Genomic DNA, 24005 nt, shown 5'->3' on the forward strand with positions numbered 1-24005 from the left:
TAGAACACACAGGGAACACAGTTAACCCCTTGATCGCCCCCTAGTGTTAACCCCTTCCCTGCCAGTGACATTTTTACAGTAAATCAGTGCATTTTTATAGCTCTGATCACTGCATAAATGACAATGGTCCCAAAAATGTGTCAAAAGTGTCCGATGTGTCCGCCATAATGTCGCAGTCCCGATAAAAATCGCAGATCGCCATCATTACTAATAAAAAAAATAATAATAAAAATGCCATAAAACTATCCTCTATTTTGTAATCGATATAACTTTTGCGCCAAACCAATCAATATACGCTTATTGCGAGATTTTTCACCAAAAATATGTAGAATATATATCGGTCTAAACTGAGGAAAAAAATTGTTTTTTTATATATTTTTTGGGGATATTTATTATAGCAAAAAGTGAAAAATATTGCGTTATTTTTCAAAATTGTCACTCTTTTTTTGTTTATAGCTCAAAAAATAAAAACCGCAGAGGTGATCAAATACCAGCAAAAGAAAGCTCTATTTGTGGGAAAAAAAAGACGTCAATTTTGTTTGGGTACAATGTACACGACCGTGCAATTGTCAATTAAAGTGACGCAGTGCCGAATCGCGAAAAATGGTTCGGTCATTCAGCAGCCAAATCTTTCGGGGCTGAAGTGGTTAAGGTTGCCAACCCCTGCACTATAAGAAATCGAAAAAAAAAACCCATATTGGCCTATGCAAGGCAAAGCAATAGGTTTACTTTATTTAGCCCTCCGTAACATCTACACTGATCGCTCCCCTGCCACTGTAAATAAAAGAAGAGTCCTATATAAAAACGACAAGCTGCCAGCGTTGTAGGTCCCACAGGACAACTGTGTTATAGCACTGACTGGCCTAGTTGCATATATCCCCATACTGGGTATTTTCACCGGCTTCTGGTGCTGAACAGAGGAGCAGGGAAGCAAAAGAAATTATGGGGGGGGGGGGGAATTACAGCAAAATGACTGCTTTGTCCTCAACAGTCAAATGCACAGGTTTGATTACTGTATATCCTGGTTTCCTGTATATACTAAACATTTATTCATTTAACAGACCTCTATATGAATGAATAGGATTCGGAAACGTCACCTGTTTTACAGCAGCTGCTGTCAAGGAATTCTGCTTCACATAGAGGGGAGCGGCCAGACTCCACAACTTCTCATTCAGTGCCTGAGAACAGCAAAACAGTCATTTATGTGGAAGAAACTAGAGCAAGAAGTCATCAATAAAAGAATATATTTATCATCAGGCTGACACAATGGTGGGCCCTGAGTTTTTTTTGTTTTTTTTTATACTCACCGTAAAATCTGGTAGTTCATTGAAGGACATTAGACTCTGTTCTTTGACATGTGGGTATTTTGCCACATACAGGAGGTTTTAAACACTGAGCACAAATAAAGGCCAGCTCCCTCTAGTGGCTAGATCCCTTTGCATGCACAGAAGTTCAGCCGTAGCAAACAGTGAACAATAAGGGAAAGAAAAAAAAAAAAAAAAAACAACATCTACAATTTCTGCAAACAGGCCAAAAAACACAAAAAAGCACCCAAAACAGAGTAGGTGAGTTGTGCTCTTCAGTGAACTTCTGGAGAAAAGGATCTTACAGTGGGTACAGATGTCTTATTTTCACCCAACATTTATTAGAGGACATACGGCTCTATTACTAATATAAGACACAAACCTTTATGAGAAGCAAGTGACAGCGCAGGTAGGTGGCTGAGAAATCTGCCTTGCCAGCCAGATCAGACTGCAGCTCACCGATCCGCTGGAGATCCCTGTAGAGAAAATAAAAAAATATATATATATATTAGGTACCAGTAATACACCCACAAATAGCAGTCTTCTGCATTACCATTAAAGTGGTGGTAAACTCTATTTACTGGTGGCCCTTGTGTTACTATACCGCATACCTGTGAACTGTAACTCCAATTGAGTAATTAGGACCCAATGATTGTTTGGTTAAAATTTTCTGTCAATTGATATAAGAGTTTTAATTAGAGGAAATTGGTGTTGTGTATAACTTTTTTTTCCCCAGACATATGGATGCATCATCCCCTGAAGAAGTGGCTTTGCACCACGAAACGCGTGGGGTGCACCCAGTTATTTATCATATCCCATTATTGCATGCACCCAAATAAAGATAATATCCTTATATGGAGCTTTATAAACTTTTTGGCTCAATTATATAATTCATATGGAGTTTTAATTTATAAATGGTAACTGGAATGTGTTGCTCTATCAATTTTATGTATATATGGGAATTGGCTCCATCTAATCCTATTATGTATGTGTATATCTATGAACTGGCCTTTACCACTATGTATGTATGTATGAAATGGTTTTATATTTTCTGTTAAATGCTATATGAATTCCAAGACAATAAATATGTTGTATTTTGTAATTCATAGCTGTCTCTCGATTGCCTCACTCAAAGTCCCAAACTTCTTGTTCGTCTATATTGTACCTACAGACAAGCTTACAATGAGGTACGATGAATATCTCCTAAATGTGCACAGGAACTATTGGGGGATATTCACAATTGCAGCAGTGGGTCACATCACCAGTGGATGCGCACTGCACGCTGCATGAAGGGCACACTGAGCGTGCCATTAATACAGGAGTGCTGTGCCACGATCGTGACTCCTGTGCACATGCACAGAAGTGGATTCATTGCGGCTCAACCATTGAGTGGCCAGAGCGTGCAAACCCAGAATGGAAGCCTCGGCAGCAGAGACAGCGGAGGGCTTAGTTTGCCAGGTAAGTTTGCCATAATGTGCTAGAATGAAGTACATACTAGCACGCTATGGCAATAGCCTTCAGAGCGCCCTTTTTATTTATTTATTTTTTTTAAAGAGGAACTGCAGTCTGTTCACATAATTTGTAATAAAAACATCTTTGCCATTCTGAAGCTTCCCTCCAACCACGTTGCATATTATTCTATACATACTGTGATTCTGTACTTGCCAAATATGCTACAGAATTCTCCCTCCACCAAGTAAGGCTGCAGACATTTTAACTGTGGGCAGCTGAAGCTGCTGCCTGTTCACTTCCTGGATTTACAGAGACACACACCTCTCATTGGCTCTCTTATGACTCATCCCCCTCCCTTCCTAGCAAAAACTCTCAGGGGAGAGGGAGAGGGAGAGGGAGAGGGAGAGGGAGAGGGAGAGAGAGAGAGAGAGAGAGAGAGAGAGAGAGAGAGAGAGAGAGAGAGAGAGAGAGAGATGATGTCATAAGCCTAGGCTAATGACCAGACAAGAAACAGGAAGTGAGCTGTATAAGGTATTTACTGGCAGGAAAAAAAAATGTTTTACTATCCAAAGTTAAAACAACAATGGAAAGATGAAAAAATGACTGAAGGTCCGCTTTCAGTTAAGCTGTGAAAATAAAAAAGGTAGAAGCTGGTTGGTTGACATGCACCGCTGCTCCAGATTCTGCCTGCTCCAGTTTTGAGGAGCCTTTACAGTAAAGCACATATTATTTTTGTGTTTTGGTAGTGTAATCATTTTGATCTGACAATTACATGCTTTTGCTTTCATTAAATTTATCATAATAAAAAAGGTAGCGATTTGTAGATTAGGCTTCAGAGGGCACTCTCAGTGGCGGCTCAGGCACATCACTCTCCTTCCCACCTAACAAATGTTAAAGCGGAGTTCTGCCTAATTTTTTTTTTTTTTTTAAATCAGCAGCTACAAACTTTTAAAATAAGGACACTTACCTAGCGGCTTCACTGCCTGGTTCCCTACTGTGAATGCGCAAATCGCGCTGCGCTATCCCACTGGTCCCTGCTGTTTTCTGTGACCCGTGTGTCTCCCAGAAGACAGCAGGGGTGGGGGGGGAGGTGGGAGAGTGGCGTAGACCCCCGAGGGTGGCTCGGGTATCTATGCCCGGAAGTGGGAGCAAAATACCTGTATTAGACAGGAATCTGCTCCCCCCTTCCCCCCTGAAAGGTGCCAAATGTGACACTGGTGGTGGGGGAGGGGGGGGGGGGGACCGGAAAAGCAGAAGTTCCATTTTTGGGTGGAACTCCTTAGGATCTCAGCCATACAGGGAGTGCATGGTTTTCAATCAATCTGCTAAGGCAGGTCATACACGGTTTGAACCTCTGGTAGCTCAGCAGGAACTGGCAAAAAATTCGAACATCGTATGGGCAGACTGAATGTACCAAGTTGATTGATCGATCGATTGATTTGCTTGGGCACAACCAGCATGCCGGTTTTTACCTGCAATTATTGCCAGCGGCTGCTATAACCACTAGCAATAGTCACAGTCTTTTTCCAGCGGGGATGGTGAGGGGTGTTAGCAGGATACAGAAGTTTTTACCTTCACACATAGAATGCATGAAGGTAAAAAAAACGTCAGCCTTTAGGACCACTTTAAACAGATAAAATAAGAGGAAATGAGCATGCATATGGTTATTTTGTCCTGACAGTTTACAAAAAAAGTGTGCTGGGAGCAATGAAGAAGGCGAAGCACAGTAAAGATAAACCATATACACTCCAAGTATAGTGTGTCTGTGAAATGGGATCGTTTGGCTGCATCATGGGTTTAGAAAATTGGTCCAATAATGGCACCCAAGAGATATGTACATGGAGGATGATCTCAGGATGAACTTCTCCCCCCACCCCCCTTTTTTCAAAAGATATTTAAGGCGGATATAACCAAGGGGCTTATTTCTGAGCTATATGGACAGCTATGCAATAGAGCCACTGCTGGTCTGGAGCCCCCTCCATAGACTATTTGATCATTTTTGATAGTTATTAATTTAGTTTTTTTGTTTGTACAATTATAAAAAAATGAAAATAAAATGTATTTCATTATAATGATAGAAAGAGATGGGAGGAGGATATAGGGGAAATAACACAGGAACAGTGGAGGAGGATACTGGAGTTGGGACCGATAATATCGGTTTCTCCTTCACAGAAAGTATCACACTTGATGCTGATGCACAGAGCTTACTATACCCCAAAGAGGTTGTTCATGTATGGCAGAAGAACTGATGCCAATTGCCCCAGATGCCAGGAGACCGGAGATCTCATACATATGGTGTGGAGGTGTCCAAAGTTATTTCACTACTGAACAGGGGTTCTGGACACTATTAATGGGATCTATGGGACAACTCTGGAGATGGAAGTTAGGCTCTGTGTATTGGGATACAAGGAGAAAGCAGGAGAGGGGCAGAGTATGGCAATGTTAAGATGCCTATTTCAAGCTAGGAAATTGATTGTGCTGAGATGGCAGTCTAGGAGACCCCGGCAGTAAGTGAATGGATTAATATTATAAAGGAGACTATATGGGGGAAAAAAAAAGCTTGTTAATATGTATTACAATGTTAAAAAAAGAAAATATACTGGATAATATTTTGAATGTAATGCTTATTTTATATGATATTTTGTACTGAAGAAAAGAAGAATAATAAAAAAAGAAGGATGATCTTCACATGCAATAAAACAGATCTGAACAATGATTGGAACAATCAGCCTGCTTAGAGGATATATTATGCTGCACTTGCCTTTTGTGCTTAGATTGTGAGCTCTTGTGAACAGGGCCCTCTTAACCCTATTGTTTTGAATTGTATTGTAACTGTACTGTCTCTATTTTGAAAAGCACTGTGTAAACTGCGGGGGCTATAGAAAATCTGTATAACAACTGTTAAAAGAAAGCCTCTGTTATGCCACAAGATAATTTCTTACAGCCAGACAAGGAGATCGTGAAATGAGGTGAAAGAAAAACACCAATTTACCGGATAGTATATTCCAGAAGCTCCTGTGACCCCTGGGTCCCCAGATTCTGTAAGCTATGAACCCGCTCCAAGCTGTTTTGTAGAAACTGCTGAGATGGATCCTCGTGGGTGGAGCCAGGTTCTACATCTGGAATCCAAGACGACTTCACTCCTGGCAGCTAAGGCAAAGAAATTGTATAAGTGTTAAATAAAGCCAACCTTTTTTTTTTTTTTTTATATACTAATTGATAATGTTTGATATTTAGTAATTTAGTGGATATAGTTTTTTGTTTGTATAACTATAAAAAATTATTTGATTAAAAAAATAAAAATAAAGCCAACCTGAGCATAGACATCATAAAGCTTCTTTGTCATTGCACCTCAGAAGTGCAGTTCTGCAGAACTAGAAGGTACGATGGGGAGGGGTTGATTTACTAAAGCTGGAGAGTGCAAAATCTGGTCCAGCTCTACATAGAAACCAATCCGCTTCCAGGTTTGTTCCTGTCAAAGCTTAATTGAACAAGCTGAAGTTAGAAGCCGATTGGCTATCATGCACAGCTGCACCAGATTATGCACTCTGCAGTTTCAGTAAATCAACTCCAATGCCCGTTTACAGATGTCAGGGTACACTAGGACTTGGACAAATCCAGGTAGATGGGGGGGGGCACAAGTTAAAAGAGACATGGGCATCATTTCTAAAAAGGTGTGCATTTTATTACTGCTTTAGGCTACAGTCACACGGCCGCATAGATGTGGATAGTTTGTTGCAACCAGAGGAAGCTAAATGCTGCTTCTAGACACAGCAACACTCTGTGCTATGGCTGCATGCAAACTGACCAATTAGATGCAGCTGAGTGTCCTGTCTGTCTCTGGATGTGCTGTCCTGTCTCTCTTGCTATGCTGTGTACTTCTCAGCATAGCAAGAGAGACAGGACAGCACATCCAGAGACAGACAGGACACTCAGCCAGAATCTGAGGTGAAACTGGAATTATAAGGAGTTCGGAAGCTCACACCCTCAGCTGACCTGCTATATACCCATGCCTTTCTGCCAAAACACGAGAGTGTGAGGCATTTTGAGTCGGTGAGTGTTGAATTCAAGGGGAGTGGAGGCACTGACACTAAGTGAATTGGTGGACGTTTTCCAGATATATCACCTTTCCTGCACGGTGGCCTGTCTATGGACTTTATATGGACTATACTACCTGATCTCACCTTTTGATTTATTTGCAATTGATATTGCTGTGTGTATGATACACTTTCACACACACTGTTAGAATTTTCAGTATTTTCACTGGTTTATTGTACACTGAACAGTGTTTCATATAGATCACCACATGCAGTTTTATATTTTTTCATTTTAAATTTATTTTATTTATTCTTGGTATAGATAGATGCACTAGAATCCTTTTTTGGATGTTCTATCACTGTCATTAAGCGCCGCTTATATTGATTCACAGGGGTCGCTTTTTGGGCTCTTGGAATCAATAGGAAGTTTTTTTATACAGTATACAGTGCTGTTAAAAAGTATTTGCCCCCTTCCTATTAGTTTTTTTCTTTCTTTTGCATATTAATCACACTTAAATGATTCAGATCAAACAAATTTCAATATTACACAAACAGAGCGCCCGAGTAAACAAAATGCAGTTTTTTTTAAAATGATGATTTTGTTTAATAAGGGAAAAAAGCTGTCCAAACCTGCCTGGCACTATGTGAAAAAGTAATCCCCCCCCCCCCCTCCTTGCTAAACTGTGAATGAACTGTGATTAACCACATCCTGCTCGGCCCATGGCAAAATAAAGGCCGGGCGGTGCCTCTGCCGTTCTGACTGGACATCACATGACGTCCTTCAGAACAAGATGCTCATGCGCGCCCCCCGGGGGAATGCAGGGCGGCGATCGGCAACACACGCATCTCCGATCACGGTAAAGAGGCTATGACGTAGGCTCGTTACTATGCAATCAGCTGCGTCCAATCACAGCTGATCAGGGTACATAGGAAGTGCCGGTTATCTGCATTCCTCTATCCATACTGACATAGCATGAGTAGAAGAAAGCCAATAATTGGCTCTCCTGACAGGGGGGATTTGCACTGATAATCAGTGCAGTGAATATCCATGCAGCCCCATCAGCGATGCCTTTCAGTGCCCATCATGGCCACCTATCAGTGCCCATAAAGGCTGCTCATCAGTTCCCATGAGTGCCCCCTGTCAGTGCCCATCATTGCCACCTATCAGTGCCCATAAAGGCTGCTCATCAGTGTCACCTATCAGTGCCCATCACGCCACCTATCAGTGCCCATAAAGGCTGCTCATCATTGCCACCTATCAGTGCCCATAAAGGCTGCTCATTAGGGCCACCTATCAGTACCCATCAGTGCCACCTATCAGTGCCCATAAAGGCTGCTCATCATTGCCACCTATCAGTGCCCATACGTGCCACCTATCAGTGCCCATAAAGGCTGCTCATCATTGCCACCTATCAGTACCCATCAGTGCCAACTATCAGTGCCCATAAAGGCTGCTCATCAGGGTCACCTATCAGTACCCATCAGTGCCCATAAAGGCTGCTCATCATTGCCACCCATCAGTACCCATCAGTACCACCTAGCAGTGCCCATGAAGGCAGCTCGTCAGTGGCGCCTGTGAGTGCCCATCATTGCCACCTATCAGTGCCCATAAAGGCTGCTCATCAGTGCCACCTATCCGTGCCTATCAGTGCCCATAAAGGCTGCTTATCAGTGCCACCTATCAGTGCCCATCATTGCCACCTATCAGTGCCCATAAAGGCTGCTCACAGTGCCATCTATCCGTGCCTATCAGTGCCCATAAAGGCTGCTCATCAGTGCCACCTATCAGTGCCCATTTTTGCCACCTATCAGTGTCCATCAAGGCTGCTCGTCAGTGCCACCTATAAGTGCCCATAAAGGCTGCCACCTATCAGTGCCACCTATCAGTGCCCATCAAGGCTGCTCGTCAGTGCCACCTATCAGTGCCCATAAGGGCTGCTCATCAGTGCCGCCTTTTAGTGCCCATCAGTGCCACCTATGAGTGCCCATCAGTGCTGCATATTGCCACCTATCAATGCCCATAAATACTGCTCATCTGTGCCTCCTCATCCGTACCCATCAGTGAAGGAGAAAACCTACTTATTTACAAACTTTTATAACAGAAACTAAGGAAAACTTTTTTATTCCAAAATTTTTGGTCATTTTTATTTGTTTAGCAAAAAAATAAAAACCCCAGTGGTGATTAAATGCCACCAAAAGAAAGCTCTATCTGTTTCACAAAAATGGTAAATATTTTGCTTGGATACAGTGTCGCATGACTGCGCAATTGTCAAAGTGCGACAGTGCTGAAAGCTGAAAATTGGCCTGGGCAGGAAGGGGGTGAAAGTGCCCGGTATTGAAGTGGTTAACCACATTTCTTGAAAAGGGCAGGTAAATTTCACTTTCTGCACCCAGGCCTGATTACCGCCAGCCAGACCTGTTGAATCAAGAAATCACGAAGATCACTTTCACACTAGGGCGGTTTTTAGGCGCTTTAATGCTAGCAATAGCCTCTGCTAAGCGCCTGAAAATTGCCTCCCATTCATTTAAGTGTGACTTTTCACACTGGGGCGGTGCGCTTGGGGCGGACGTTAGGAAAAGTCACGCAAGCAGCATCTTTGGAGTGGGCTGGGATCGCTGTATTTAGCGCTCCCAAAACACTCCTGCCCATTGGAAGCGCCGCAACATGGGAGTTTTTAACCCCTTCTTTGGGGTTAAAATCGCCCCGTTAGCGGCCGAAAAGTGCCACTTAAAAAGCGGTAAAGCGCCGCATTACTACGAAAGCGGCCACGGGCCCAGTGTAAGAGGGGTCTTAAATAGAAGCTGTCTGACAAAGTGAAACACACTAACAGACCTCAAAAAGCCACACATCATGCCATTATCTAATGAAATTCAAGAACAGAGGTGAAACAAAGTAAATGACATGCATCTGTCTGGAAAGGGTTACAAAGCCATTTCTAAGGCCCCTTTCACACTTCCACGACTTGAAAGTCCCGCGATTTCACGGCCACAATTTTGACACGATTTCAGGGAACGCCTGTGTAAACTTGAGGTCCATGGACCTCAACTCGCATTACCGACCCCATATTCCACAATATGGAGGAAGTGACACACTTTAAGGGTTTTATCTCAAGATGCTACGCAATGCTCTTATCAGCCGTCCTGGACAGGTTCCCTCTGGGGGTGGTGAGCAAGTGGGAGAGGGATGTAGACGCCTTTAAGGATGAACAATGGGAGGAGGCCCTACAGGCGGTACAGCTGTGCTCCATGGATGTGGCTCAACACCTCTCTCAGTTACACATTATACTTTACACCATCTAGACCAGTGGTTCTGAACCTGGGGGTCGGGACCCCCTCGGGGGTCGAATGATGATTTGCCAGGGGTCACCGAATCCTGGGCTGTTCCTGAAGCCCGCACCGCACTCCCAGCCTTTTTGCCTCCACCCAGCAGCTCTGTCCCTGGACCGAAGCCGCCCACTCAGCCTCTTCGCATCCGCCCATTCAGTTCATGGCTGGGGGGTAGAGGTCAGCTGACTGTTGAGGAATGTGATGTGGGAGGGGCTGGAGAAGACCCTATCTCCTGATTTCAGCATAGGTTTCACTGTTACGAGACACCACAAAGTCGGAGACACAGTTTGTAACACTGCCTGTGATTATAGTTGCCATTAAAAGTCCCCACTACAGTTCTCAGATCAACAGATGACCTTGATCATGAGCACCTAAGTTGGCTGATCAGAACTCCCCCCAGAATTGCCACCCATTCCCATCTCCCTGCCAGCACTGCCACTCATCCCATCCCCCCCCCCACTAAGGAGTAAGAGAAGGAAAAAAAATAGAGAATACATAGAAGGGAGAGGAAAAAAGAGGGGGAGGAACAAAGAAAAAGGGGGAGAAAGAATAAGAGAAAGAACAAGAAAGATGGCTAGAGAGAGGGATGGGGAAAAAAACAAGAAATTAGGATAGAGAAAGAAAGGAGAACAAAGAGAAAGAGTGGTACATCCTAAAATGTACCATAAGGGGTCTCAATACTGTACGAGTGGAAGGGACTCAGGGAGGGCTAAATGTCCATTAGGGGCGCAAATTACTTGTCTTGCCCTGGGTGCTGACAGCCCACGCTACGAAAATAATTTTACTGTTAGGGGTCCCCACAACTTGGCAAATTTTATCAAGGGTTCCCGGCACTAGCAAGGTTGAGAACCACTGATCTAGACTGTTTAGGATGGGGGTGAGACCAGATTCGGACTGCCCTAGATGTCTGAAGGACCATGGAGACCTTATTCTTTGGTGTCCCAAGCTGCATCCATATTGGACAGGTGTACTGACTACTAATAAAAGAGTGCTCCAAGTCAATGTACCGACAGACCCCAAACCATGCATATTGGGTATTTTGGACGACCTCCCAATTGAAGATTACTCAAAGCGGGCCATTGCTAGAGCCTGGTTTCAAGCTCGCAGGCTCATCCTTTGACGTTGGAAGGCAGTCGACCCTCCAACGGTGATAGAATGGATAACTCAGATGGGTGACACTCTATGGCTGGAGAAGTTTATCTTCCAGCATAGAGGATCGTTTGGCAAGTTTGATGAACTGTGGACGTCCTGGTTGGATACCCCTAGCCTTTCTCCGGTAGATCTAGTATTGGACAGACTACTACGACAATGAAGCTGAACTAGCAGTTTGTGAAGCGGGGAGTTCCTACTAGCTAGATGTTCGGTAATTCCTGAATATATTCCGCATTGGCAGTATACGTAGGTACTGCTTGACCCATATCGTAGGATGTCGTGACGCGATTGCTGCATATATTGAACATGACATTGAATCCTCTGTAACCAAAATTATGACAGATACTGCAGTTTTTTGTATGTTTTAGTTTTCTTTAATAAACTTCTTTTAGAGAAAAAAATATATATATACTTACGTTCAATGCAGGGACGAGGTGCGACAGGCTGTCCCGCAGGTAGGCGTAGTGGCGAAACAGGTGGCCAGTGAACAGGGCTGGCATGGTGGGACAGGTTTTTGCAGCATTAAATATCAAAACCAAAAGAGCTATATCTGGTGAGAAGAGTTAAAGACTTAAAATGTTTTTGTTTTATTAAAGTGATTGTAAAGCAGCCACCCTAGCACCCCCTAATACTGAGGAAGGCCTGTGATTGGCCGATACGCATCTAGAAGGGAAGTGCTGATAGTGATGTCCAGCCAGGTACTGTGTATATGTGGACACGGCGGTGCTACTCTGGAGGTTTATATGTGATTTTAAAAGTTTTTATCTTGTAAGTGCAACTTGTCTGTTTGGGGGCTTTGAATAAATTTGTATACGGAGAACACTATGGTCTCTATACTTATTATTTACATGTTCTGAACTCATGGAATCTTGAGCCAAGCTGGGAGGCGATTCATTTCTTTGGATGTTAATGAGCTGAGTTACCATTAAGAAAAGAGCCATCTGGATTACCCACCATTGATTGGGAAGAGGAAGTGAGAGCAAAGAGCTTGTGGGGAGATCCGCATATGAGTTTTGACTCATCTGGGAGGTGATTTTTACTGGTGGTGGTGTGCACTCCTTTTTAGGACGAACAATGACTGTGGTGGAATTGTGTGGATACACTGATCACAAGAAGATTTCTTCATGTTTTATTTCTTCATTTTTTATTTTATGGACTATTCATTCATATGTAGGATTTATTTATTTTAGAGATTTGCACTTTATATCTATATATAATTTTACACTAGTACTTACCTGAGGTCCATCTCTGTCCAGAGATGTCCACGAGTGCCTTGCCGTCAGACTCTCCTGCCTAATTGGCTAACTAACTTTGATTGACGTGTCTCAGCCAATCAGGAGAGAGAGGTGGCGGGCCGAACCGGGGCTCCATGTCTGAATGGATATAGGGAGCTGTGATTTGGCTCGGGTGCTCCCATAGCAAGGTGCTTGCTGTGGGGGCACTCAACAGGAGGGAGGAACCAGGAGAGCCGAAGAGGGACCTAAGAGGAGGATCGGGGCTGCTCTGTGCAAATCCACTGCACAGAGCAGGTAAGTATAACATGTTTGTTATTTTCATACATACACATATTAGCTTCAATTTAGACAGGAACCAATTGACCTACCAGCATGTCTTTGGAGTGTGGGAGGAAACCAGAATACCTGGAGGAAACCCACGCAGGCACAGGGAGAACATGCCAACTCCAGGCAGGTAGTGCTGTGGTTGGGATTCAAACCGACGAACCTAGTGCTGCTAGGCAGAAGTGCTAACCTCTTAGCCACTGGGCTGCCCAAAATACAGACATTCAAAAAAAATGATAACCTAGATTGACACCAGAGGATCAGAAGTAAAAGGTTTCAAAAGTTATGGAACCTCCAGAGTATAGATTCCAGAAAAGGATCCTTAAAGGAAACCTGTCCTGAGGGAATCCTGGAGCTTTCAACTACTGAGGTCTTCTGCTGAAAGTGCTATTTGCATGGCTATCATGTTATCCCGCTGGTTTTGAAGGTCACTGACCTGAAACAATCATGACTATATAAGAACTTCTGACTTAACTTTTCATTCTGTTCTGGGTTAGTGACTCTGAAATTACTTACAGGAACTGCGGCCGTCCTCCCCATTTTTTTTTTTTTGCCCTGCTTACCTGATGGTGGTATCTACACATTTCAGATACTCATCCATCCAGTAGACCCCGCATTGACCCGCTGAGGACATCTCATGCCTGGCCGCAACTCCGTCCCGCGCCACCATGTTCTCTTCGACGTCATCGAGAGGCCCGCCGGCCCTTTTGGGTTTCTGCGGGTTGGGCCCCTCGATGACGCGACAATAGGCCCGCCTCCTTCTCCTGTTAAGTGAAAGCCTATGCCTCCTGGGGTATGTGATGTACATATCCTGGGAGGCAAAAATGCCCTATTCCTGCAGAGGAAGGGAGGAGGGGGAAGAGAGGCAGGATCTTCCTCAGGAAGCTGAGGGTCCGCTTTAGGCTAATGGGTTAGCAATACAATCAGGCAAGTAACAAGCACAGTGATGGCAGTTACTATTCTTCCCACACTCAGCCATCTTTTGTCTGGTCAATGAGGCCCAGAAAGCATACACTGAAAATGGATACAGGATGGATTGTCCATATCAGGCTCCGGCACGTCAAAGAAAGGGTGGGACCCCAGGAGATCAGGGACCAGCGATAGGACCAGGGTGGGGTGTCTGCTGCCGAGGAACTTCAAACATCTGCAGAACAGGAAATGCAAACAGAGACAGTAACTTTATGCACAGTATACACATGAAAACTGCACTATGACCTATGTCCCTGCTGCGGAAATTTACCCCTGCTTCCTCTCCCAGTGAAAACTGTCACCTGGACATACAGTAAATGGGGGGGGGGAGACACCCTAAATTTGACAATGGTCACTGGAAAAAGGAGGTGAAAAGACAACTCCCAATTTGAATACCTGTTCCAGAGAAAGTTGCCAAGAGATTTCCCCTACTTTGTGCCTAAAACAGAAGGCATCTGCATGTCCCATTTTCATCACATGACCCAAACATAAGATAATTATTCTTAACCACTTCAGCCCCGGAAGGATTTACCCCCTTCCTGACCAGAGCACTTTTTACAATTTGGCACTGCGTCGCTTTAACTGCTAATTGCGCGGTCATGCAATGCTGTAACCAAACGAAATTTGCGTCCTTTTCTTCCCACAAATAGAGCTTTCTTTTGATGGTATTTGATCACCTCTGCCGTTTTTATTTTTTGCGCTATACACGGAAAAAGACCGAAAATTTTGAAAAAAAATGATATTTTCTACTTTTTGTTCTAAAAAAAATCCAATAAACTCAATTTTAGTCATACATTTAGGCCAAAATGTATTTGGCCACATGTCTTTGGTAAAAAAAATGTCAATAAGTGTATATTTATTGGTTTGCGCAAAAGTTATAGCGCCTACAAACTAGGGTACATTTTCTGGAATTTACACAGTCTTTAATTTATGACTGCCTATGTCATTTCTTGAGGTGCTAAAATGGCAGGGCAGTACAAAACCCCCACAAATGACTCCATTTTGGAAAGTAGACACCCCAAGGAAATTGCTGAGAGGCATGTTGAGCCCATTGAATATTCATTTTTTTTTGTCCCAAGTGATTGAATAATGAAAAAAAAAAAAAAAAAAAAAAAAAAAATTACAAAAAGTTGTCACTAAATGATATATTGCTCACACAGGCCATGGGCATATGTGGAATTGCACCCCAAAATACATTTAGCTGCTTCTCCTGAGTATGGGGATACCACATGTGTGGGACTTTTTGGGAGCCTAGCCGCATACGGGGCCCCGAAAACCAATCACTGCCTTCAGGATTTCTAAGGGCGTACATTTTTGATTTTACTCCTCACTACCTATCACAGTTTTGAAGGCCATAAAATGCCCAGATGGCACAACCCCCCCCCAAATGACCCCATTTTGGAAAGTAGACACCCCAAGCTATTTGCTGAGAGGCATGTCGAGTCCATGGAATATTTTATATTTTGACACAAGTTGCGGGAAAGTGACAATTTATTTTTTTTTTTTTTTTGCACAAAGTTGTCACTAAATGATATATTGCTCACATAGGTCATGGGCATATGTGGAATTGCACCCCAAAATACATTTAGCTGCTTCTCCTGAGTATGGGGATACCACATGTGTGGGACTTTTTAGGAGCCTAGCCGCGTACGGGACCCCGAAAACCAATCACCGCCTTCAGGATTTCTAAGGGTGTACATTTTTGATTTCACTCTTCACTGCCTATCACAGTTTCGGAGGCCATGGAATGCCCAGGTGGCACAAACCCCCCCCAAATGACCCCATTTTGGAAAGTAGACACCCCAAGCTATTTGCTGAGAGGCATGGTGAGTATTTTGCAGCTCTCATTTGTTTTTGAAAATGAAGAAAGACAAAAAAAAAAATTTTTTTTTTCTTTTTTTAATTTTCAAAACTTTGTGACAAAAAGTGAGGTCTGCAAAATACTCACTATACCTCTCAGCAAATAGCTTGGGGTGTCTACTTTCCAAAATGGGGTCATTTGGGGGGGGTTGTGCCACCTGGGCATTCCATGGCCTCCGAGACTGTGATAGGCAGTGAAGAGTGAAATCAAAAATTTACGCCCTTAGAAAGCCTGAAGGTGGTGCTTGGTTTTCGGGGTCCCATACGTGGCTAGGCTCCCAAAAAGTCTCACATCCCCGTACTCAGGAGAAGCAACAGAATGTATTTTGGGGTGTAATTTCACATATTCCCATGGCATGTTTGAGCAATATATCATTTAGTGACAACTTTGTGCAAAAAAAAAAAAAAAATAATAATAATTTGTCTCTTTCCCGCAACTTGTGTCACAATATAAAATATTCCATGGACTCGACATGCCTCTCAGCAAATAGCTTGGGGTGTCTACTTTCCAAAATGGGGTCATTTGGGGGGGTTTGAACTGTCCTGGCATTTTATGCACAACATTTAGAAGCTTATGTCACACATCACCCACTCTTCTAACCACTTGAAGACAAAGCCCTTTCTGACACTTTTTGATTACATGAAAAAATTATTTTTTTTTGCAAGAAAATTACTTTGAACCCCCACACATTATATATTTTTTTTAAAGCAAATGCCCTACAGATTAAAATGGTGGGTGTTTAATTTTTTTTTTTCACACAGTATTTGCGCAGCGATTTTTCAAACGCATTTTTTGGGGAAAAAACACACTTTTTTACATTTTAATGCACTAAAACACACTATATTGCCCAAATGTTTGATGAAATAAAAAAGATGATCTTAGGCCGAGTACATGGATACCAAACATGACATGCTTTACAATTGCGCACAAACGTGCAGTGACAACAAAATAAATACATTTTTAAAAGCCTTTAAAAGCCTTTACAGGTTACCACTTTAGATTTACAGAGGAGGTCTACTGCTAAAATTACTGCCCTCGATCTGACCGTCGCGGTGATACCTCACATGCATGGTGCAATTGCTGTTTACATTTGACGCCAGACCGACGCTTGCGTTCGCCTTAGCGCGAGAGCAGGGGGGACAGGGGTGCTTTTTTTTTTTTTTTCTTTATTATTTTTTTGCTTTTTTAGCTTATTTTAAAACTGTTCCTTTCATTTTTTTTTTTTTTTAATCATTTTTATTGTTATCTCAGGGAATGTAAATATCCCCTATGATAGCAATAGGTAGTGACAGGTACTCTTTTTTGAAAAAATTGGGGTCTATTAGACCCTAGATTTCTCCTCTGCCCTCAAAGCATCTGACCACACCAAGATCGGTATGATAAAATGCTTTCCCAATTTCCCAATGGCGCTATTTACATCCGGCGAAATCTAAGTCATAAAAAGCTCGTAGCTTCTGGTTTCTTAGGCCATAGAGATGTTTGGAGCCACTCTGGTCTCTGATCAGCTCTATGGTCAGCTGGCTGAATCACCGGCTGCATTCTCAGGTTCCCTGTTGAGACAGGAGAGCCAGAGAAAAACACGGAAGACGGTGGGGGGGGGGCATTCTCTCCCACTGCTTGTAAAAGCAGTCTAGAGGCTAATTAGCCGCTAGGATTGCTTTTACATGAAAGCCGATCGCTGGCTGAAAAGAATGATACCAAGATGATACCTAAACCTGCAAGCATCATTCTGGTATAACCACTCAAAGTCGTGAATGCTGTACCTGAAGACAAAAATATGGTTAACAATAAAGCACAGTAAACGGTAAAGTATAAAAAATTGCAGACCTGAAAAGCAAACATGATAAAACATAATAACAATAAAACATTGCAGAATAGAATACAGTAAAAAAGAGCAGAACAATAGAGAGAATAGAGAGAGAGAGAATAGAGAGAGAACAATAAAACGACAACTATTATTTTTTATTTTATATTTTTGTTTGTGTTTTTTTTTTTTTTTTTTTTTACACTTTTTTTGTAACTGTAACTTTTATAACTGTAACCGGTTCCAAGTTCGGGTCTCTCAAAATGCGATGGCATCTTGGGAGACCCTGTGAAAGTGTGCCTAGTCTGTGCAATGCTGTACCCTACGCTAATACTCAACTAGTGAATGGTAGCGTTCAAAACATTCACCAATGCAAAGACCAGGATTGTCAGGACAGGAGGGACAATAATAGCGGGTGTCACGCCTATATCCGCGCTTGCTGCAGACACAACATCTTTTTTGGGGGGGTTCGTTGGGTAGGGGTACTCGGGAGGACATAAAGAAAATGCCTCTCATGCAGCCGACTGCATTTGGTTGGGGATGTGAATGGGGGAAGTACGGGCGCTGCAGAAGTGGTGGGTTCCCAATTAGGATTGGCGAATGCAGCAGGAAGGGCACTATGGGCATGACGGGCCTGTGTTTGTCTTCTTGGTGGCAGCGGGACACTACTTGTGCTTGCCACCTCACCAGCTTGAACTGCACTTATGGGACTCGCCACGTCACCAAGTGTTACTGCAGTGCTGGTTTGACTACGACCGGGGTGTACTAGGCCGCTGGCGCTTGCCAGTTCACCAAAACGCTACCAAAAAAACTGTTAACGATCGCAGGGATCAGGCCTGACTCTGCGAATGCTGCAGTTATGCATTTAGTGTTTTGTAAGTGACAGTGATCGATCGATACTGCACTTGGGTGGGCTGGGCTGGGCCGGGCGGAGGGGCAAAACGCAGGTGCTAGCAGGTATCTGTGCTGATCCCGCTAACACTGCGTTTTTGGGAACCCTAAACTGCTGGGGACGCCAGTATAGATCTGATCGGATCAGATATTGATCAGTTCAGATACTATACCACTAAGGGAGGCGTATGCTGCGTGCGTGGGTGTTAGCGCTACTGGCACTAACCTGACGCTGCCTGGGGCTGGTGCTTGCCAGTTCACCAAAACGCTACAAAAAAAACTGTTAGCGATCGCAGGGATCAGGCCTGACTCTGCGAGCGCTGCAGTTATGCGTTTAGTGTTTTGTAAGTGACAGTGATCGATCGATACTGCACTTGGGTGGGCTGGGCTGGGCCGGGCGGAGGGGTAAAACGCAGTTGCTAGCAGGTATCTGGGTTGATCCCGCTAACACTGCGTTTTTGGGAACCCTAAACTGCTGGGGACGCTAGTATAGATCTGATCGGATCAGATATTGATGCGTTCAGATACTATACCACTAAGGGAGGTGTACGGTGCGTGGGTGTTAGCGGTACTGGGACTAACCTGACGCTGCCTGGGGCTGGTGCTTGCCATTTCACCAAAATGCTACCAAAAAAACTATTAGCGATCGCAGGGATCAGGCCTGACTCTGCGAACGCTGCAGTTATGCGTTTAGTGTTTTGTAAGTGACAGTGATCGATCGATACTGCACTTGGGTGGGCTGGGCCGAGCTGGGCGGAGGGGCAAAATGCAGGTGCTAGCAGGTATCTGGGCTGATCCCGCTAACACTGCGTTTTTGGGAACCCTAAACTGCTGGGGACACTAGTATAGATCTGATCGGATCAGATATTGATCTGTACAGATACTATACCACTAAGGGAGGCGTATGCTGCGTGCGTGGGTGTTAGCGGTACTGGCGCTAATCTGACGCTGCCTGGGGCGACGCATATCACCGTCGGGTGATCAGGGGGCTAAACCTTTATTCGGTAATAAACGCAGGTGCCCTGACACTATAAAAAATAAACAAACTAACCAGCGTCACCCGTAACGGTTATACAGTGATCAGTGGTGAAAGGGTTAACTAGGGGGCAATCAAGGGGTTAAAACATTAGGTAGTATATGGGGGTCCCTGTCGCTATAAAACGCTGACGGCGAACCTAAATATTTACGTCCCTAACTAGCGTCACCAGCGACACTAATACAGCGATCAGAAAAATGATCGCTTAGCGACACTGGTGACAGGGGGTGATCAAGGGGTTAAAACTTTATTAGGGGGGTACCCTAGACCTACAGGGGGCCTAACACTCACTGCCCTGACACTGTAACTGTCACAAACTGACACCAATACAGTAATCAGAAAAAAAAAAAAAAAAAAAAAAAAAACCTGCTTGGTGTCAGTTTGTGACAGGGGGGGGGTGATTGGGGGGGGATCGGGGGGCGATCGGGGGGGGGATCGGGGTGTTTAGTGTGCCTGGCATGTTCTACTGTGTGTAGTGTGTTGGTGCACTTACATTGCAGTCTTCTCTCCTCGGCCCGGAACGGAAAATACCGAGCCGAGGAGAGATGACATCATTTCCTCTGCCTCTGTGTACAATACAGAGGCAGGGAAATGATCCCATTGGCTGAGAGCGATCGCGAGGGGGGGGGCCACGAATGGATGGCCTCCCCCTCACCTCCGATCGCCGGGGGAGATTTGCCGACCGCCGCAGGCACCAGGGGGGGGTCCGATCGGACCCCCCACCCGCGGGCAGGCAAGGACGTACATATACGTCCTTTTGCCTGCCCGTGCCGCTCTGTCGACGTATATAGTCGTGCGGCGGTCGGCAACTGGTTAAAGCTGAACTCAGGGAATTCAGCTACTTTGTAAAAATGTGCTGGATTATTAGGGTTTAAGTATAGTTACATAGGTTGAAAAAAAAGACACAAGTCCATCTAGTTCAACCATAAAAATAAATAAATAAAAAATAATATCATACAATCCCATATACACAATCCTGTACCCATAGTTGATCCAGAGGAAGGCGAAAAACATTGCAAAGCATGATCCAATTTGCTGCAGCAGGGGAAAAAATTCCTTCCTGATCCCTGAGAGGCAATCGATTTTCCCTGGAACAACTTTACCTATAAATGTCAGTATACAGTTATATTATGTACATTTAGGAAAGTATCCAGGCCTTTCTTATGGCAATCTACTGAGCTGGCCAGAACCACCTGTGGCGGGAGTCTATTCCACATTTTCACAGCTCTTATTGTGAAGAACCCTTTCCGTATTTGGAGATGAAATCGTAATTGTAAAGTGAATAACTCAACACCAAGTTCACTATATGGACCCCTTATATATTTATACATGTTGATCATATTCCCCCTTAATTTCCTCTACCCAAGAGAGAATAAATTCACTTCCTCAAATCTTTCCTCATAGCTGATCTCTTCCATGCCTCTTATCAGTTTGGTTGCCCTTCTCTGCACTTTCTCCAGTTCCCTGATATCCTTTTTGAGATCTGGTGCCCAAAACTGAACTGCATATTCCAGATGAGGTCTTACTAATGATTTGTACAGGGGGGGCAAAATGATATCTCTCCTAATACAATAAAATATTTTGCTCACTTTGCAAATTGCAGCTTGGCTTTGCATGTTATTATTGAGCTTGCATGCCACCTTATAGACATATTTCTTTTATTTACAGTTTACCTTTTTTTTTATTTTTTTATTTTTTGGGCTTTCCCGGAAGCATAAGTATCACTAGTTCTGGTGCGCCAATGCTGGACCCTCTGTTGTCAATTCCTGAGGCTGCAGAGCACTCCAAATAGGCGCTTTGTGAACTCATTCACAAAATACAAAGACTTCTGTGAATGAACAGCGGAGGGGAGAGGCGGGCAGAGATGCCGTGTGTGAGAACATGCTGTCTCTTCTCTCAGAGCCCCAGAAGAAGTGATAACTGTAATCCAGGAGCGCTGTAAAACTGCCAATTTATAAATGAAAAGAGGTAAGTCAAGGAGGAGGCATGCACAACAGAACATAACTCACTGAATGCCGGCACATTTTACAAAGCGGCTGAATTCCTGGAGTTCGGCTTTAAAAGTAGAACTGAAGGCAAATCATAAAAAAAAAACACTAATCTAATACAGTAATTTAATTCAAATCTCACGTTGTTGTCTGTGTATGTGACAAACCAATAGTAGGGTCAGTGCTTACTAGCTAAAAACTGAGTCAATCCTAAGTGGCCATCACTTCATTCAATAAAGTGATCACTCTTCTGCACTCCCCCAAATATCCTGTGGCATGGCCATTGACGAGGGGGTACCACCTTCCCTCCTGTATGGGGCCCAGGCCCTATAAGTTCAACAGGAGGGCCTAGAAAAACAGGAGTGAGCGCAATTACTGGAACGAATCCCCCTGTGGCCCTCCCTGTGCTTACAATGCTTCAGTTTGTGAACAGGGAGGCTCTGTACAGAGGGCTTCCTGTTCATTCACTGTAGCTGAGGCTGCAGAGAGAGGATTGAGGATTCTTTGTCCTCAATCGCTTGCTCTGTCTCAAAAGTGAGACATTGCGTGTGTGTGTGTGTGTGTGTAGACCAGGGTTGCACCGATACTAGTATCGGTGCCGATACCGAGTATTTGCACAAGTATCGGTACACATGCAAATGCACCGATACCTGAAACCGATAGTTTCAGATACTTTCAGGCTCAGTTCTTTGAGCTGTCAGTGGGTCTCCCCTGTTGACAGCTAAAGTGTTAAAGAAGTCCAGAAATTGGAGCTGTGAAAAAAAAATTTAAAAAATAAAAAGCAGCCAGCAATGTTTATTAACAACACTGCTCAGAGGCTGAAGCACTAAAATAAAAAGAAACATTGTTTCTTTTTGTATCTTTAACCATTAATTTACTCTAATCAGCCTTAATTAACTCCCTATTCGCCTCCATTTAATTATTATTTTCCTGTTTTTTTTTTATTTTTATTTTGTTCACGTCTATTTTATAAACGATAAACAATTAAAACTTTTTTTTTTTATTTGCTTTGTTAGCGAATATTTTTGCACATATTTATAATATATATTTACCACATTTCACATTGAAAAAGCGCAAAATTAAAAACAAAAATCAATTTATTTCATTTGTAAATAACTTTTCAATGTTTTGTACCATTGCTGACAGCTGAAGTGAAAACAAAACAGTTGCGGTAGGTGTCGGTAATTGGTATGGTCGAGTACTAAAAAAAAAAAAATATTGGTACTCGTAAAAAAAAAAAAAAAAAATAGGATTTTTTAAAACAGCTTACCTGTAAAATCCTTTTCTTTCGAAGGACATCACGGGACACAGAGCCACAGTAATTACTGATGGGTTATATAGGTATCACTGGTGATTGGACACTGGCACACCCTATCAGGAAGTTCAACCCCCTATATAATCCCTCCCCCTTGCAGGGATACCTCAGTTTTGTAGCCAAGCAATATAGTGTATTAGAAGAGGGGCGGGACCTCTGTGTCCCGTGATGTCCTTCGAAAGAAAAGGATTTTACAGGTAAGCTGTTTTAAAAAATCCTATTTTCTTTCTCGAACATCACGGGACACAGAGCCACAGTAATTACTGATGGGATGTCCCAGAGCAATGCTACCTGAGGGGGGGGAAACCACGACCAAGTAGGGTGCAATCAGACCTGAGGACCCTGTACCGCTGCCTGCAGCACACTACGCCCAAAGGCGATATCCTCATGCCTTCTCACATCCACCTGATAGAATCTGGTGAATGTATGAACTGAAGACCAGGTTGCGGCCTTGCAGATTTGAGCCATAGAGGCCTGGTGATGCACTGCCCAAGAAGCACCAATAGCCCTTGTGGAATGTGCCCTGATCTGAAACGGAGGAATCTTCTGTTTCAAACCGTAAGCTTGAATGATCAACTGTCGAATCCATTTAGAAATGGTAGCTTTTGACGCTGCCTGTCCTCTATTGGGACCCTCTGGCAGCACAAACAAAACATCCGTCTTGCGGATCTGAGCAGTTGCCCCTAGATAGGCCTTAACTGCTCTTACTACATCCAACGAATGTAGAGATCTCTCTTCCGGGGAACAGGGATCTGGAAAAAAGGAAGGTAGAACAATGTCTTGGTTTAAATAAAAATCAGAAACCACCTTCGGTAAAAAACTAGGATGAGGGCGTAGTACCACTCTATCCTTGTGTATAATCAAATAAGGCTCCTTACAGGAAAGAGCTGCTAATTCTGATACTCTTCTAGCAGAAGAGATGGCCACCAGAAAAATTAATTTCCTTGTCAACAAGACCAAAGGAATCTGACTTATTGGTTCAAAAGGCTGTTTCTGTAACACAGCCAGGACCAAATTCAAGTCCCAGGGGTTTAGGGGCGCTTTAACCGGAGGATTAAGACGCATCACCCCCTGCATAAAGTTTCGGACCAAAGAATGCGAAGCAAGTGGCCGCTGAAATAATACTGATAAAGCAGAGACCTGGCCCTTGATGGTACTCAAGGCCAGCTTCATCTCTAATCCCATCTGTAGAAAATCAAGGATTCTACCTATGACATATTTCCTGGGATGCCAACCTCTGGATTCACACCAGGTTATATAAGCCTTCCAGACTCTATGATAAATCATCCTGGAAGCTGGCTTCCTTGCAT

The 24005-nt window shown here is 43.6% G+C and overlaps 1 protein-coding gene across 1 annotated transcript in view; it reads right to left on the reverse strand.

Annotated features, from left to right (window-relative positions):
• Positions 1 to 24005, reverse strand: part of INTS4 (integrator complex subunit 4) — a 139625-nt gene that overhangs the window by 57437 nt on the left and 58183 nt on the right. The window contains exons 13-17 of the mRNA XM_073612805.1: positions 13860 to 13975; positions 11689 to 11822; positions 5749 to 5906; positions 1687 to 1780; positions 1098 to 1178 (exon numbers count right to left, since the gene is read on the reverse strand). Coding sequence (XP_073468906.1) covers positions 1098 to 1178; positions 1687 to 1780; positions 5749 to 5906; positions 11689 to 11822; positions 13860 to 13975 — 583 coding nt within the window. The remainder of the gene's footprint in view (positions 1 to 1097; positions 1179 to 1686; positions 1781 to 5748; positions 5907 to 11688; positions 11823 to 13859; positions 13976 to 24005) is intronic.

Source organism: Aquarana catesbeiana, linkage group LG02, assembly GCF_042186555.1.
Source record: "Aquarana catesbeiana isolate 2022-GZ linkage group LG02, ASM4218655v1, whole genome shotgun sequence".
In the NCBI taxonomy this organism is placed as follows: Eukaryota; Metazoa; Chordata; class Amphibia; order Anura; family Ranidae; genus Aquarana; species Aquarana catesbeiana.